This window comes from Tauraco erythrolophus, chromosome 8, assembly GCF_009769465.1.
Source record: "Tauraco erythrolophus isolate bTauEry1 chromosome 8, bTauEry1.pri, whole genome shotgun sequence".
In the NCBI taxonomy this organism is placed as follows: domain Eukaryota; kingdom Metazoa; phylum Chordata; class Aves; order Musophagiformes; family Musophagidae; genus Tauraco; species Tauraco erythrolophus.
Genome location: NC_141472.1, coordinates 36,858,859 through 36,874,432, shown reverse-complemented (window position 1 = coordinate 36,874,432; position 15,574 = coordinate 36,858,859). Strand labels below are relative to the sequence as shown.

General features: G+C 42.4%; 1 protein-coding gene across 2 annotated transcripts in view; it reads left to right on the top strand.

The window, feature by feature from the left end:
- NCKAP5 (NCK associated protein 5) overlaps window positions 1-15,574 on the top strand; it is a 374,281-nt gene that overhangs the window by 150,169 nt on the left and 208,538 nt on the right. For both annotated transcript variants that reach the window (XM_086615799.1, XM_086615797.1), the window contains exon 3: window positions 842-901. In XM_086615799.1, coding sequence (XP_086471925.1) covers window positions 842-901 — 60 coding nt within the window. The remainder of the gene's footprint in view (window positions 1-841; window positions 902-15,574) is intronic.

The following is a 15,574-nucleotide window of genomic DNA, read 5'->3' as shown; positions in this document are numbered from 1 at the left end:
AAATCCTTTTTAAATTACGGTAGATTTCTTAAGTCCACTTGTTCTGTAAAGTATTTCTGCTTTGCTGAGCTTCCAGAGCAAATTCCTCCCTTCCCGTACCCTTCTGCAGTGGTCAGTTCCTGCACCATCTTCCTCTGTCCAGGCTTTGCAGTTCGCTTGCTTGGTACGTGCTACATCTTCCCAGTCCATACACTGTGAAAATCTCTTTCTTTTTCTACATATACTAAAACCCTACTTTCATTCCTTTCTTAAAACTCTTCAGGTAAAAGAGTGTTGTGATCGCCAAATCCTTAATTAAGCAAATTAATTGCTACTTGACTCGAGCCAAACATTTGGGTAAGGATCTTGTATGAAGAAAGGCTAATTAAAAAAATAATGTCATAATTCAGTAGTTGCTAATGCAGCATGGTATGTTTAGGGCTAGAATAAATTTTTTAAATTTAATTTTTTTGCATACGTTTATTGATAATCTAACAGCCTTCTAGCTTGTGTTAATATAGTGCGGAATAAAGCTGATGTGCAAGGCCATAGGAAAATAAATAACACAATCTGATTTGTATGGTCAGTTTCCATATCCCCAGCATGATGAGCCGCTTTGTTGTTTGAATGGAGCAAATGATGTTTGGATTCAGTTGATTTATTGACAGTTCTGTCAAACTGCCACAAAATAAAACAATAACAGAGCCGCTAAATATGCTGAGAAACATGGGGAGGAGAGCAGGGTCTGCCGGGAGGGTTACCCGAGCGATGTGCAGGAATGCCACCCTGATGGGGAAGCGGTGCGTTCTCTCCGCCAGTGAAAAATGAACTGCTATTCACACGCTTTTCTTTCCGTAGGGAGAAGCTGTCTGTGGCTCGGCTGCAGCGAGAAGTCGCACAAAGTAAGAGTGAAGGAGCAATGGTAAGCTGCAGCAGCTCGCTGCTCTGCAATTCTTGTCCTACTGCTTCAGGCCGTCGGTGCGTTTGTCTTGCTGAAGATGGTCACCGGAGTATTAAGGCTGTCTTGGGCATACTGATGGGTTGCCAACGATATATTTGTAAGTCTGAGGAAACTCAAGGCTCTATCTTGCTTCCTTGGAAGAGCTGCGGTAGGGAAAAGCTGTTTCCTTTTCCCTGGTGATGGTGCTTACTGGAATTGGAATCAAGGCAAGCAGGGAAAGGCAATTTCAGATCAAAATGCAGTAGGTGTACTTGCCTGTTAAGTCTTAGCCAACTGCAGAAAAAATGGAAGAATATAAGCATGGAAGCTTAAAAAAAACCCTCAATCTGATAACTTTGTAAATCATGTAATGCTCCTTATATCTTCATTTTTCATGTAGCAATTTATGAGGCTAGGCTTGTGAGCAAAAGTTGAAATGGCAGATTTTTTGTTCACCGCAAATCTCAATTATAGAGAGCCTTATCTCTTCAAAACAATTTTTCTTTAGGAGCCAACATGTGCTGAGTGTGCTTAATTACTTAATATCTAAGGAACTCTTCCCATCTGTTGAGGAGTTTGTTTGTCCCTGTCTTCAGATAAAATGTCTTAGGCTTCCATGAGATAAAGCAGACCCGTTCAAAAACCTTAAAACCCAGACCAGTCCCCTTGAACATACTCGTGACACTGCTGCTGATTTCGATGAGCTTTTGTAGTTGACTGTGAACGAATATGGTCCAAAGTTTGTTTAACTTAGTGGGAGAAGCTGTAGAGGGTCTCTGGGGAGCAGATGCTCCGTTAGCTGTGTGATGCAGGGTCCTTAAAATGCCACCTGCCTCTGGTGAGTGCGTTTTATAAATCAGTATTAGTGATTAACACAATGAAATGAGATGTGGAGGGACCTGAGTGACAGGTAGGAGAGACCTGCCATGAATCTATAGCTCTCACCGCAGCCATACGTGGCTCCAGCAGAGCTGGAGTGCCTCGTGGGGGAACTGTGCTGGGACAGGGGCTTCTGGGCTCTGAATGCCTCGTAGGAAAGGGAAGGAGACAAGTAGGGTTTGCTCAGGCAAATACTGGTGATTTGCCTGAGCCCAGCTTGGCCATGGGAGCTGCTGCCCTCTCCCACCCAACACCCCCCTGATGTGCCTGGCCTTGGGTCTGCAGCATGGCTGGATAGGCCATCAGAAGACTTTGAGACAGGGTTTAAGCAGCTGGGAAGACTGGCCACTGTGTATTGGGGCAGGAATTGTGAAGTAGCTGAGGAACAAACTTTGGTCGGGTTAAGCCACAGTCTGAGAGTCTGAGACTGAGATAAAACTGCTGCGTCCAGGAGGAATTTTGCCTGAGGAAGAATGGCAAAGATCGGGCATTGGATTTGCAATTGCATTTTAGTTTTCAGTGTAAACAAATTGCAAAATCTGGGACAAGCTGTTTACTCAATTTGAAGTGTTTCCTTTAATTTTTTTTATACCTGCTTTCCCTTGGAGGCATAGAAATAATATAATATATTGAGTGTAAAATATACTTAGTGGATAATCCAATACCTTATGAAATGAGCAATATTGATTAACCTTCTCGAGCTGGGAAGGCTTTTTGTAGACGCACCCACCTTGTAGCTTCATCTCGTGAGAGTCAGACGCTTCTTGTGCTTTGTGCTGTGGGTTTGGGGGATTAATCGCATCGCTCTGCTAAGCAGAGGGTAATTTTGTATAATTTGCTGAGAGGCCGAGTGTTGTAACCCATTAGGAGCTGATAGGTAGCTCTCTGGGGATGCAATCTTCCCCCAAGGTAAATACTAGGTAGTTTTTCCCCCCTCTTCCCCAGGGGACAATTTCCACAATTATCCTGCAACTACAGCCGAGGACAAGTGCGCCCGTAGAGACATTTGCTTTGAAGCTGTTGACGTATGGAAACTTCTTTGTGTCTCAGAGCTCAGAACTGGTGATTTTAATATGAGACACAGCAGTCGTTAATTAACATTAATGAACTTGCTTGGCTGTGAGCAGTAGGAGAGCAGTGAGGGTCCAGGAGATGGATATGAACACAGGGGAGGCCAGGGATGAAGCAGCTTGCGGAGGCTGCGTTCTCGGGGCAGGCGGCAAGGAGCCTGCAGCACGTACCGGTTTTGGGGGCAAATACTTTAGAAAGACTCACAGCAAAATTTCAGCGGGGGATTCTGAGCAAGCAAGCCTTTGGCAAATGGCGAGGCTTCCTCTGGAGAAGTGCTGGCAGCCAGCAGCATGCCCGCAGGGTACCAAATACCATGTGCTGCTCTTTTCGGTGTGATGGATGTCTCCCCGGAGACAGCACGGGGTCCTCTGGGGCTGGCGGCGAGGACGCCGGGCAGCGGTACCAGCCAGCTGCAGGGTGCCCGAGGGGCTTTGCTCTGCTGTCACCTGCTGCAAGTCTGGATAAAAGGGATGGCACCCCCCACAGCCACCCTGCCCGTGACAGGCCACAGCTTTATTTAATCACTAATTAGCTAGTTGCCTTCACTTGCTCTTGTTTTCTTTTTTGTTTGTTGTGCTAGTGAGATGGGCATGAAGGTTTTCAGTGAACCAAGTCCTTCATTTGGGAAGAGCACAGGTGACAGCACATGCCACCTTCAATGCCACCTTCAGTGCCTTTCTCAGACTCGTGAAGAGCACTTTTCATAGTGGTGTGAAGCGGGGCAGGGAGCACGAGGAGCCGTGCTGCCACACTGCTGCCCTGCGTCCCAGGAACCTTGCAAAGCATCACGCAAGCCTTTTGCAGAACAGTGCCTCATTTAACTGTTCATTTTGGAGAACGGTGCCTCATTAACTCATTTTCACTTTTCAAAAAGTGAATTTTATTTGGGTTTTACAGTCACCAGTAGGCTATGAGAGTAAGAGGTGACTGCATTATGTCAACCCACACTTATTTTTAGGGTGAGCAGGGAGTGTGTGCCCTGTCCCTGTGCATGCTGCCCTGCCACTGGCATGCTGGAGGGGACACATGGTGCAGTGGGTTTGCCCTGTCCTTTCTGCTTCCTGTTTGGCACCTTTTTGATCAGTGTGAGAAAGCTGTGGATACTCTTCCCTATTGCCTTCCCAGCACGAATCAAGGGGAGAATATGCTATTTAGGATTTGCTTCCCTGCATGAGGGGTCGCCAGTTAGCATTTGCCGTAACCTGCAACCAGCTGTTGCCTTTTGCATGTGGTCCCTGGTAGCGATGGGTGGGAAAGGCTCCTGGTGCTGGGGTTTGCCCAGCGTCCCGGAACCGCTGCAGTGAGGCGAATGCATATAAAAAAATCAGTAATGATGAAGAAATATGAAGCATGTACTGTAGAAGCTGCTTATACTGTGATATCTGTGCTCAAAAATGGGTTTGCACATCTGTATAAATAACATATGGTGAGTGATGATGAAATGCATTTTTATGAGGAGACATTTTTCTGAGGAAACTTAGGCAGAGATTGAAGATCAGGCAGTATGTAATGTTTAAGACACCAATGTGTCTGCCCCACAGAGCTCCCTGTAAGAAACGTATTTTTTAATATGTCCCAGAGTTACATTTTTCGTGACTGATTTATTATTGGAAATAGATGTGTACTGGAAGGTACTATAAAAGTTTAAATTAAGAATATTTCATTTAATGATAAATGTTTATCACCATGAATATATGAATAACCCGTAATACATTTTTTCCTTGTGTTTGAATGGAAAATCTGTTACCTCATATATAGGATTGAGTGAATATGTATTTATAAGTTCCTTGAATTAGGAGAACTGAATAAATTCAGACTGTGAATACCTGACAATTGCTCAGGTTTCTTTATTTCGTGAACCACCATCAGTAACTATTGATTATTCATTATCAAATTGCACCATTACACTACTACCAATCCATCTACTGACAGTTTCAGCGGCTCTGAGCCCAGGTTGCCGGGTGGCTCTTCCTGTCACTTACGGACTTTAATTTCTTACTGTGCATGTTCGCAGTTTTCTTAGTCATGTTTCTTCTGACTCATCAAGGATATTTTGCCTTTTCGTAAAGGAACAGAAGATGATCACTTCATATGTGTACAGTTCGTACTGTGTTTGATGGAGACTGTGCAGGTGTCTGTGGTGACAAAGATGGCATTATTAAAACGAGCAGCTTTCAAAATAGATCACAAGTTTATTTCAAAATATAGTAAAAACTGAAAACTGCTTTAGTCATTTAAGTTTTTTTTGTGTTTTTGTTTGTTTTGTTTTGTTTTTTGTTTTGGGTTGTTTTGTTTTTTGTTTTTTACTTTAGATCCATGACTTTGGACCTCTAGGGCACAGAACAAGATCAGGTGAAGTGTTCATTTTAGTGAAATTTTCTTGACAGTAAACAGTGCCAGGTTAGGAAAAATAGAGGAAAATGCTGCCACAGTTACATAGCAGAGTTCTCATGGCAGCTTAAGTGCTGTGTTAGCAGAAACCAGGTTAAAAACATAAAATGAACCCAAAATATACAGAATTACATGTACATTGTTTTAATGTCTTGGATTGATATAACGATTATGCAGAAAAATGTTAAACTTTTTATTTATTCAATACCTTTATTTACATATGTGTTGCACAGTTTCATTCGTTTCTACTTCTGCATCCAAGTCTCTAAATCTACTCTATTTTCCATTAGTTCAGTGGCCTGTAACCTACACAAAAGAAATTGTACCACTCTGGCAATTTAGCTGGGAAGGTTAAAGTGGGATGATATTGCCTTTTATATCTACATGGGTTTCACTTAGGGTGGGCCGTGGGCTCTGATTTACCGTGCGTCCTGCTGCGTCTTTAAGTGATGCAAAGTGATTATCATGGGCTCTGCCCGGTACCCGTCTATTCCACACCTGCACCCTTTTGTTACAAACTCGCCACGTTAAGTGAATGTGAGGTCCCCACTGAATAGGTTTCCACCCTCTGGTAATCCTTCCGCGTTAGATTGATTTATGAATGTATCAGATTCTTTGTTAGCATGTAAACCACTAATTAATTTAAAGCTCTCTGTGGAAAAATTAAAGCCCTGGTTAAGGCTTTCAGCAGGCTCAGATGGTGCTAATAATGGAAAAACAAGTTATATTAATTAGTTTTGATGCGATCAGCACAATTCTTGCTTTACAAACAGTTTTTGCCATAAAACAGTAGAGACTGCAAGTTTTTAAGTAAAGAGTGGAATAGTTAAAACGGAAAGACAGAAAGAAATCGCACTGTCAGTAAAATATCCCAGTATTACTAGGAACTGAGTCACTTCTGCTTGTTACTACTTTCTTAAATGTAGTGTGTTTAGATGTATGTAACAGCCTCTTACAAAACTACGGGAAGTGCAAACCGGTCTTTTTTCCAGATTGAAACCGAAGTTGTAAGGTAATCAGCTTTGGAAAGATCTCTGCCTCTTCTCATCATGTGCTGCCAAACTGGAGTGTTTACATGGAGATGGATGTGTTGAAGTGCAGGATAAGTGTCGATTGAAATTGTATTAAAATCAGTAGAAAATCTAACCGTATTCTCAGCGTTTCCAAACTCCAGGGTGTTTGTATGTAATTCTAGTTGTTTGCTCTTTCACTCAAATTTAGACTTAATGTAGGTGCTAGTTTTTAGTGAACAGAAAGAGGAGGTCAGACTCCAGCTTGATGATGCTTTGTTGAGCTGAGTGAGATGAAAGAAAGTCAAATCTCCATCTTTTTTTGTAGGAAGCTGAAGATACACAGTTATAGTGGCGGCTCATGATTGTAAGAAATTGTGCTTTTTCCGCACGTCTCCCAAGAGCTGCATTTACCTCTCCTGACTCTCTGCACTGCCGGGGTATTCGGTCTCAGGCCACCATCCTGGCTCTGTGCTCAGCACCACAGCTGATATTAATGCTGCCCCATTAATCAGCTAGCAGGGAGCCCTCTGAAAAGGAGCACGGTCAGCATGTTCAGAGGCACGGCTCTTAACATCTGCACTACGTACCTTCTTTTTAGGGAGGAGGGGGAGTCCTGAGGTTGCTCTTGAGCGGGGGGTCTTACAGATGGCAGCACAATGTACTGCCACAAGTGCGGAGGTACTTTCCATCACTGGCATGATGAATCTCTGCAATTGCCTCCAGCAGCTGGAAGGCTGTTGTTGCAGAATCACCCGGGTCATTCAAAAATAGATGATATTTAGTAATAAATGAAGTGTTAAAGATGAGATACAGAAGGCTAAATTGGCTTTCCCAACTTCTGAGTCCTTACGTCTGTGAAAACCGCTATCTGTGCTTTAATTAGAAAGTAGCTGAGAGAGAGGCAAAGTCACCATTTTAAAAATGTATCTTAGAATATTAAACATTCTAAACTGGAAAGCAGCAGTCTGACCCTTGTGTCATCCTCTCTGTAAAGCTGTGTATTTATACAGAGCCAGCCGTGCTGCCTGGCTCCTTTTTCTTAGAAGCTTCATCACACAGCCCTCACGGAAACTCAGTGACGTTAGTAGTAGTTTAGCATCAATAATGATTATTGAAATTCTTTACAAGCCTAGTTTAATGCTTCTGAACCTCATGAATTGTTCATACTTCATTAGGCCAAACGTCCTCATTCACAACTTAGCCGTTTTATCTTCAGTGGTTTTAAAATAAAAGATTTTTAAGTTATTCTTGTTTGCTTCAAATTTGCAAACGTAGATATTTTCAAATTTTGTATTTTAAGGCTTGTATCAATCAAAGGATTCTTTATGACTTAAAATTGCTGAGACCTTTCAGCAGTCTTTTCCAATGAGAAAAATAAAGCCGGTTGCTCCCTTTTTCCGAAACAGAAGTACCAAGAGCCCGATTGCCTCTGCTCAGAACCGTCTGCCTTGCAAAACCCGTGTTACTCTTTCCTAGTTAATTAATTTCAGAGTCCTTCTTATTCACCAAAATCCACAATAAGTCGTTAAAAAACAATTTACTTTCGTTCCATTGTTGTTCATAAAGTGTACCCGGAGTACACAGCGCTGGCTGGGGGCTCCCGGCCGCTGCCTTTTCCACCAGGAGAGGGAGCCGCAGCCGTGGGAAACGGCGCCCGCCGCCCCGGCCCTGCTGGGAGCTGGCGCTCGCTGCCACGCTGGGAGCGCAGCCCTCTCTGGCTTTACTGGGATTTAGGTTTTGCGGAGCTGGAAGGTATTAGCCGCAGTATTTTAAAACAGACGGGACTTTGAAGGGGCTCTTGGTACTCGCTATTGCAAAGGCAGCGATGCTGCGTCTGGGGTTTTGGTGTTTTCTTGCTCCGCTTGCCAAGGATGTCAACATAGGCACCCGTGCTGTAAAGCCCTTTGCTATATTCAACGGAGCAGGAATAAGTTTTCTCCCTCAGCTGGAACTCACTAAAGTGATCTGTCTCTTCAACAAGTTTCTGCAGGTGTTTAGCGAACATAAAAACAGAGTCAAACAGAATTATGAAAGAATCTCTGAACACGGAAAAAAACCCAATACATAAAAATGCCTTTATATAAGGTCTGACAATAAAACTGAGGCAATCTGTAGAAAGTATGTCATATCAGCTAAATTGCCCTCAAGTAGAAATCGCCATTTATACATTAGGTGACAAAGGCAGGGGATGCTGAAGCACAGAAAGGGCACGTGCAGTCTCATGGCATCTATGGGTGCGTGTAATATCGGAGCGGCAGTTGGCTTCAGCATGAAGCAAATCCCGCTTTATGACTAGAAACAGATGTATCCTGCTCTAGGCAATACCTCACCGCCTAACAGGAGTGATGCGCCCATGCACTAATAACAGTGAATTGCAGCCTTTTTCATATCAAAGGTTAAGCTCTGCAATCCTGAGCTCCTCCAGGCAATGGCAGGAGTTGAATCCGGGAAGCCACATGCTCACAGGATTAATATTTTTACAGGGATGACCTGAATAGAGCCACCAATCTGCAGGCTGAAGAAGCAGAACATTTACGGTTGGGTTTTATGGAATGCAAGAAAGGGATCTCAGCTAGGACAGAATTAGTCACAACATCCGAGGCTCCGAAGAGGAAAGGTGAATGCCTGCACGGGGCCAACAATTTCAATTTTATGCAAACTAGGAAGGTAAATTTATACAGATCAGTAGTAGTGAAACTGCTGTGATATAATTGGCATTGCAACTTTTTTCTCGAAGTAGCTGGGGAAATTAGCATATTACAGGTAAAAGAAATCACTAGATTTGGGGATTTTTTTTTTGGTGGCTAGTAGTTAAACTGTTAGTATAGAATTTATAATTACCAGCAATAGTAACTTCTATCTAAAAGGTCTATTTGAAGTCTTAGTTCTGGGAACAGAGAAAAATCCATTAATTTATCTTCTCAACATCTTGTTCATTTTATTTTTTTTTTTTTTTAAAAAAACACCCTCTTTTCTAGTATTTCGAAGTTTTTTTCTTAAATCTTGTTAGGCCTACTTGTAAGACCAAATAAAAACTCTTGTCTTACTGGTTTGAATCGATTCACTCGTATCTGGCCGCGATATCCAATAGCCAACAATTCCAGCCTTTTGTCGTTGTTTCCATATTGGTACCAACTCTCCAGGGGTTCTGTGGAGTGCGTTACTGTTCCCCTCGTGGTGATTTGGGCTCGTTACTGATTTCTCTTGTAAAGTGTAGCTAAAGCAAAGCAGAGAGGATGAGATGGTGCAGAAATACCAATTACCAAAATTCGCCTCAGTCCAATCAAGCCCATCAGTGTAGGTGAGCATTTCCACTGCTGGACTGGCTTTAATTTCTTCATGATGTTGTCGTCTAAAGGTGAACTTAAATATCACTCTAGTGATTTTTATTTTTTGTGATATGTGACACTAGTCCCTTCACGAACCAAGGAGGATTCCTCTGGGTCTAGAAGAATGACCTTTTTTTCCCAAAACAGGACAGAAAAGGTTATTGGGAGAGAAAGTTTCTATATAAGGAAGGAGAAAATTTATGTACCAAGAGTTGTACTGCTTCCATTAAGTGCCCGTTTATTTAAATCAATGCAATGCTCTTAGAGCTTGTACTGTGAAGTGATTGCTGACCCTTGGAATGAGCCAGCTCAAGCAGTCCTTTAGATTGCCTTGTGTTAGAGTAAAAACTCTTTACTGCAACAAATCTTTGTTCAGCATCTAGTGCAATGGAGCCCTGATCCGTAATTGCACCATGGCACCAAGATGGCATGGTAAGGTACTGTTGTCTTGTTCGGTTTCCTCTGGGTAAAGACAAAACTTATATATATATGTGTATGTGTATATATATGTGTATATGTATATGCACACACACACAGAGTAGTTTGTCGGAGGTAATTAAAAGAGAGGCAGCAGAAACTGGGAAGAACTGTTGGCCTGTTTCTGACCACTGAACACTTTGCAGGTAGACATGAAAACTGGTCGCAGCTCATTCGAGCAAGATTTGAACTAGTCAGTGTTCTTTGTGCCATTAAGCCCTGTTAGCTTTGTTGTTTTTTTCTCTTGGCAGAGTGTAATCACCCCTCTCTGCAACTTCTGTTCAAGATTTAAAAGAAATATTAAAACATAGTGAAGCAATAATGTCTTCTTATACTAGAACTTATGTGGCTTTGTACAGATTCATATAGCGTGAGCTAGCAACTGTGATTCTTCTTTCTTTTCCTTCTCCAGTCTCATAAACTTTAATTCAGTTTTTGCTTTGTCAGGAATTTACTTTTACATACTTTCTGTTTGTTTTGGCTCTGTGTCCGTTGCATTGTGATAAGGCATCTTTTGATATTCTACGGGATCTTTCATAATGAAGATCTCATGACATAGTTTTCCAAGTCTGGAACTGGTGATCAGACTTGCTTGCACGTCCTGCGAGAGGAGACTGTCTAGACTGTGGGAATGACTGTGGTGTTTGGATTGTGTTATTTCCATACCGCTTGGCATGATGCACTCTGTAGTTATTCGGGAAACTAATAAAAGTACCAGGCCTGATGCAGGACCTTACCTGGATGTGAAGTGGCGTTCGCTCATTCTCCAAACTGTACTGATAAATTGTGCTTTCTGCGCAGTACCCTCTTGTGTGACTTCAAGTAACCAGCTGCTTAAACCCCCTGTTCACTATACTCATTAAGGGTCATAGTCTTTAACTTTGGTGTCCTGCAAGGCCTGTTACTACTTTTGCCACCTAATTCCTTTATAATCTTGGAAAATACTTCACTTCTGATCTAAACTGCTCATTTGTAATGCAGGCTTTATTCTGACTCTTCAGTTCGTCTGAATGCCTGTGTAGGTAGTGAACTCTCTGGGGAAGAGACAGGGTGTTACTGGACATCTGAATACTGCCAAGAGCTGTTTGGAGCCTGGGATGCTGATGTACCACCAATAATCACAGCCTGGCTACTTGGGATGAGTACCGAGAGGGGATTTGGCTCAGTATGCACAGTGCATATGACTGCCTTTTTGTAATTACATTTGTGATCAGCATCCATGGTGACACTGCTTATTTAGAAATTATTTCCGAGTGTCGGAGAAAAGTTATTATCTCTTGGGAACATCCTGTTCCTGGTAGTATCTATTAACAAGTGCCCTGCGGCAGTGACTGGCAGAGTTTTCCATTTAGGAAACTTTTTCTATGGCCTTCGCTGGAGGATTGGGTCAGAATTCCCAGGTTGTTGTTGGAAATCTTGAGTTATGTACGATTTCCCTATGTCATTGATAATAATCCACTTCAGAAGGGAAAACTTGTCATGTAGGAGACATCATAGGAAAATACATGCCTTAAATGAGAAGCTGAAAAACAAATTCATACTGAAACTAGACTTGGAGAGTTGTCAGCTGTGATAGTCTAAAGGCAGGTTTCCAGTGATTGTATCTTCCATCAGTTGATAAGAGACACCTGTTCACAAACTGAAAAATGTAGGAGGAGGTGAGTGGAAGTCAGGGTGTGAAGAGTGCGTGGAATCTAACGCATTTCAAAAGGAAGAACTTTGGAAGGAACATGAACAGGTTAGCAGAAATATCCTCGTGAACCCCCAGGAAACAAGAATATCAGCTTCTGGAAATGTGTTTCATCTAACAGAGACAGGAAGGAGAAACTTTTCTTAGCTTTGTTCTTTTCGTGTAGCTACTGACTTACATCTAGACGCCCAGGCAGGAGCAGACCAGCCGTACTCGATGGGGTTTGTCCTCCTTCTGCCACAGCAGCTGAGGAGTTGAGCTAAACACTTGTGCACTTTGATTCCCACGAACCCAGCTCTGCCTGGCTTCGCTTGCATGGTCAGTGCAGCTAGGATTGTTTTTTTCAGCCCCATTTAGACAAAGATTGTTCATATTTCTTCTGTATTGAATTTGATACCAAATGATGTCTTGAGTGAGTGACAGGAAGTCGGCTGGTTTAGTACTGTGTCACAGCAGTCCACAGAAGCGCTGGTGAAGAGTGTATTTCCTCTTCTGCCGATGCACAGCAAAATTTCTTTCTTGGCAGAGCTTGAAGACTGTATAATTGCAAAGAGTTTGCTGGCTCGCTTTTCATACGCCTCGTACCTGTTGGACAGACAAACTGGTATGGCCGTGATTCAGGAAGTCTCTAAAGCATTGCTGAGCTGTCCTGGTCTGTGCAGGGGGGTGGGTGGGTGTCGTTCGCTTGCTTTTACAGAGCATCTGCTACTGTGAAAGACAAGGGAACTGTGTGTGGAAGTGATGTGAAACCTTAGTGTGCTGGCCAAAATGTACCAAAAATTTAGAACAACTCTCCTGACACCTCTTCCAGTGCTCTATGCGGTAGAGAATGTACATGGAAAGTCCTGAGAGTTAATTATGTGATTATGTGTTTTATTGTCCAGGAACAGGATTTCTGCTCAGCCTAATAGCTGCAACTACTTCTGTTGGATTTTTTCCAACTAGTGCTGAAGGTGGAAAAGGCAGAAGAGAGGAGAGCTGCACTCTTTGGTTTTAGTAATTGGTATTTTCTGTAGAAAAAAGAAACGTGTTTTCTTTTTCTCTTCAAGAAAATCAAACTAACACTTACAATTGTCAATACTTGGTGTTAAAAAATCAGATGTTTTTTAGTTGTGTCTTAAATGAGAGACATGTATGTGACTATGCAATTAATAGATTAGAATAAACTACGGTTAGATACAATGAAACAGTTATATCCTATGTAAAAAGATAACATGGCAATGACCACCAGAGAACTGTCAGAGTGTTTATATTTGATTTTGATCTTCTGCTGTAGAAGTGTGTCATCTAACCTACCTGTTTTAGTCAGGAAAGAGGACTAAAAGAGTAGAGTCTGTCTGGTGCTTAGAATTGAGCTGAATTTAGCCTCTGGAAACATGAACAGACATTTGAGTGAAACCGTTACTGTGAAAAGCGATGCTGCAAAATGGTATCAGATGGAGACACAGTCTTTTAATTACTCCAGTTCAACCAGTGAAGGAATTCAAAACAGCATGCAAACTGGTTATTTTGTTTTATTTTTTTTCACGTTCTCTCAGGTACCAGACTTGCAAACTCAGTCTGGTCCCTGAAAGTTGAGTCAGTTCTTCTGCATGCGTGCGTTGTCAGCACTAATAAAGATTTTGCAGTGGCAGCTCTGTTAAAAATACCATTGAAGATGCACCAGCCAACAAAAAAAACCACTGCATCTCCCTATTGCCTATAGCAATGCCTGCAGTGCTACAGGAGTGAATATGAAAAAGAGGTACATTTGTCAGAACACTGAAGTGATAGGACTCTGGAATACATGGAAGGAACAGCTGAGTAAATAAGGTATCTTTTTTTGCAGTTACTTACCGACCATAAACGGACTCTACAAGCGAACACAGAAAAATTGTAATAAGATCTGACATGTTCATGAGCAATGCTGTAAAGAGCCTGGGAAAAGAAATGCTGTACGGAAAGGTAGCTAGCAGCGAAGTGCTGATGCCGGAGGTGTTGAGTGCCTCAGCTGAGAAAGGCTAATAGAAGTGTGTTAAAATATTGGCATATCCCAGATCCATGGGGCTCTGGTGGCACTGCAGACTGTTTGGAGCCAGTTCTCAGGGCTGGCATGGTTAAATGCTACTTTTCTCATCCTCCCAATTTTTCTTTAGTCTGACATCTCTTTCAGTTAACTTCTTGGTACCCTATTTATAAGCAGGAAATACAAATACATTCATGAGAAGTCCAGAAAGTGAAGAAGCCCTAACTCTTCTCAGCATCAGGGCAAGAAACACATGCTACTTCTAGCTTATGAGTAAATCTCAGAGCTCCCTGGAGAAATGGAGTTCCACTGGCTGTTCCATTAAAGCCAAATAAAACTTAGAAGTGTGGCTTTTTTTCTAATGCTTATCCTATGTGTATCCTGCTGCCTAACTCCTATCTCACTAATACAGATACAAGTGGGAAACACTTGATTCAGCCACATGCCCATTTGTTCTGTGAGCATTTGTCCTTCAGAAAGAAACCATTTATATCATCTAAAGAACATGTTGGCCAGTTACAGAGGCGAAAACCCATTGGCTTTGCGTGCAGGCACACAGGCGTTGCAGATAAGCAAGAGTCACTTTGGATGTGACTGTCTCCCTGCTGGGGGTTGCTGTCACCGCAGTGGGGTGGGTGGGGATTGTGAGAGTGCTCCATCTTCTGTTTCATTGCACAGCTCGCCGGGGTACTTCAAAGCATGTCTGGTGGTGGGTTCAGCTAAACCGTCTGCCTTGTACCCCGTCCTGAGCCTCAACCGATCTTCTCCTGACTTGAAAGCTAGTGACCTCCAGCTAGTGATAAGGAGCGATTACAGTGGGACAGTGACCTCTTCTACCAGTACTGTTGGTTCTAGAAGGAACCTGGTGGCTGGACCCTCCTTGTTACTTCTGCTCTGAGACTGTGTCCCTCCGTTGCACCCTTTAGAAAGCGTAGGAACAAATACTGCAGGTACTTATTGCTTCATATGAATTCCATAGATTAAAATCAGTACCAGGTATAAACCGTGTAGCTTGAGTGACACGTCACCTTTCACTGTCTTTTTACCCGTTGCGTGTCTTCTACCTTTTCTACAGACTATGCTTTATTTCTAGTGGAGCACCATTCCACTGTAGCAAGTCCCCCTAAATGGATAGGCATCAACGTGTCAGAAATCAAAGTCCAGCATGACTACAAATTCATGGCTTCTTTCTTCCCACTCTGTCTAGACTTTATAGCAATTTGCAAGTATGCCAAAAATACTGTTTTGCAGTAATGTTTACATAGTGGCTTATCAAAATATTCTTACCTGGTTAAACGGAACTTGAATAAATCCCCTGAGTCTGAACTGACCACAGGCTGACATAGTTCATGGGATTATAGACACTCCAAACAATGCAGACAAGATCTGGAAACTGCCTGCCTTTTAAAACTCCCTTTGAAAATCTTTCTTAAATTTTGAAAGAGTATCAGATCTGGGGACTACACCGGTTTACAGATCTCAAGGAATCTCTTCCCTCTTTCCTCTTCAAGTCTATGCCTAGGCTGGAATTTTATCCAAACTGGCAGCAAATATCTGTTACCTAACTATTAAACAAAATCATGCCATATCAAAAATTAAATGTAATCTCAGCAAGTGCAAACGTAGAAACCACCTTAAATCTCATGGCCTAGAGCTCATCTCGTGCACCTATTCAGTATACAGTTGTTTCAAAAGCATTGCTGTAGGTCACAAAAAGTCCAAACAACATGTAATGCACTTGAGAGAGCTTCAGGCAAATCTTCTGGCCCTCACTGTAAGACTGCTTTTCTGATCTGAGAT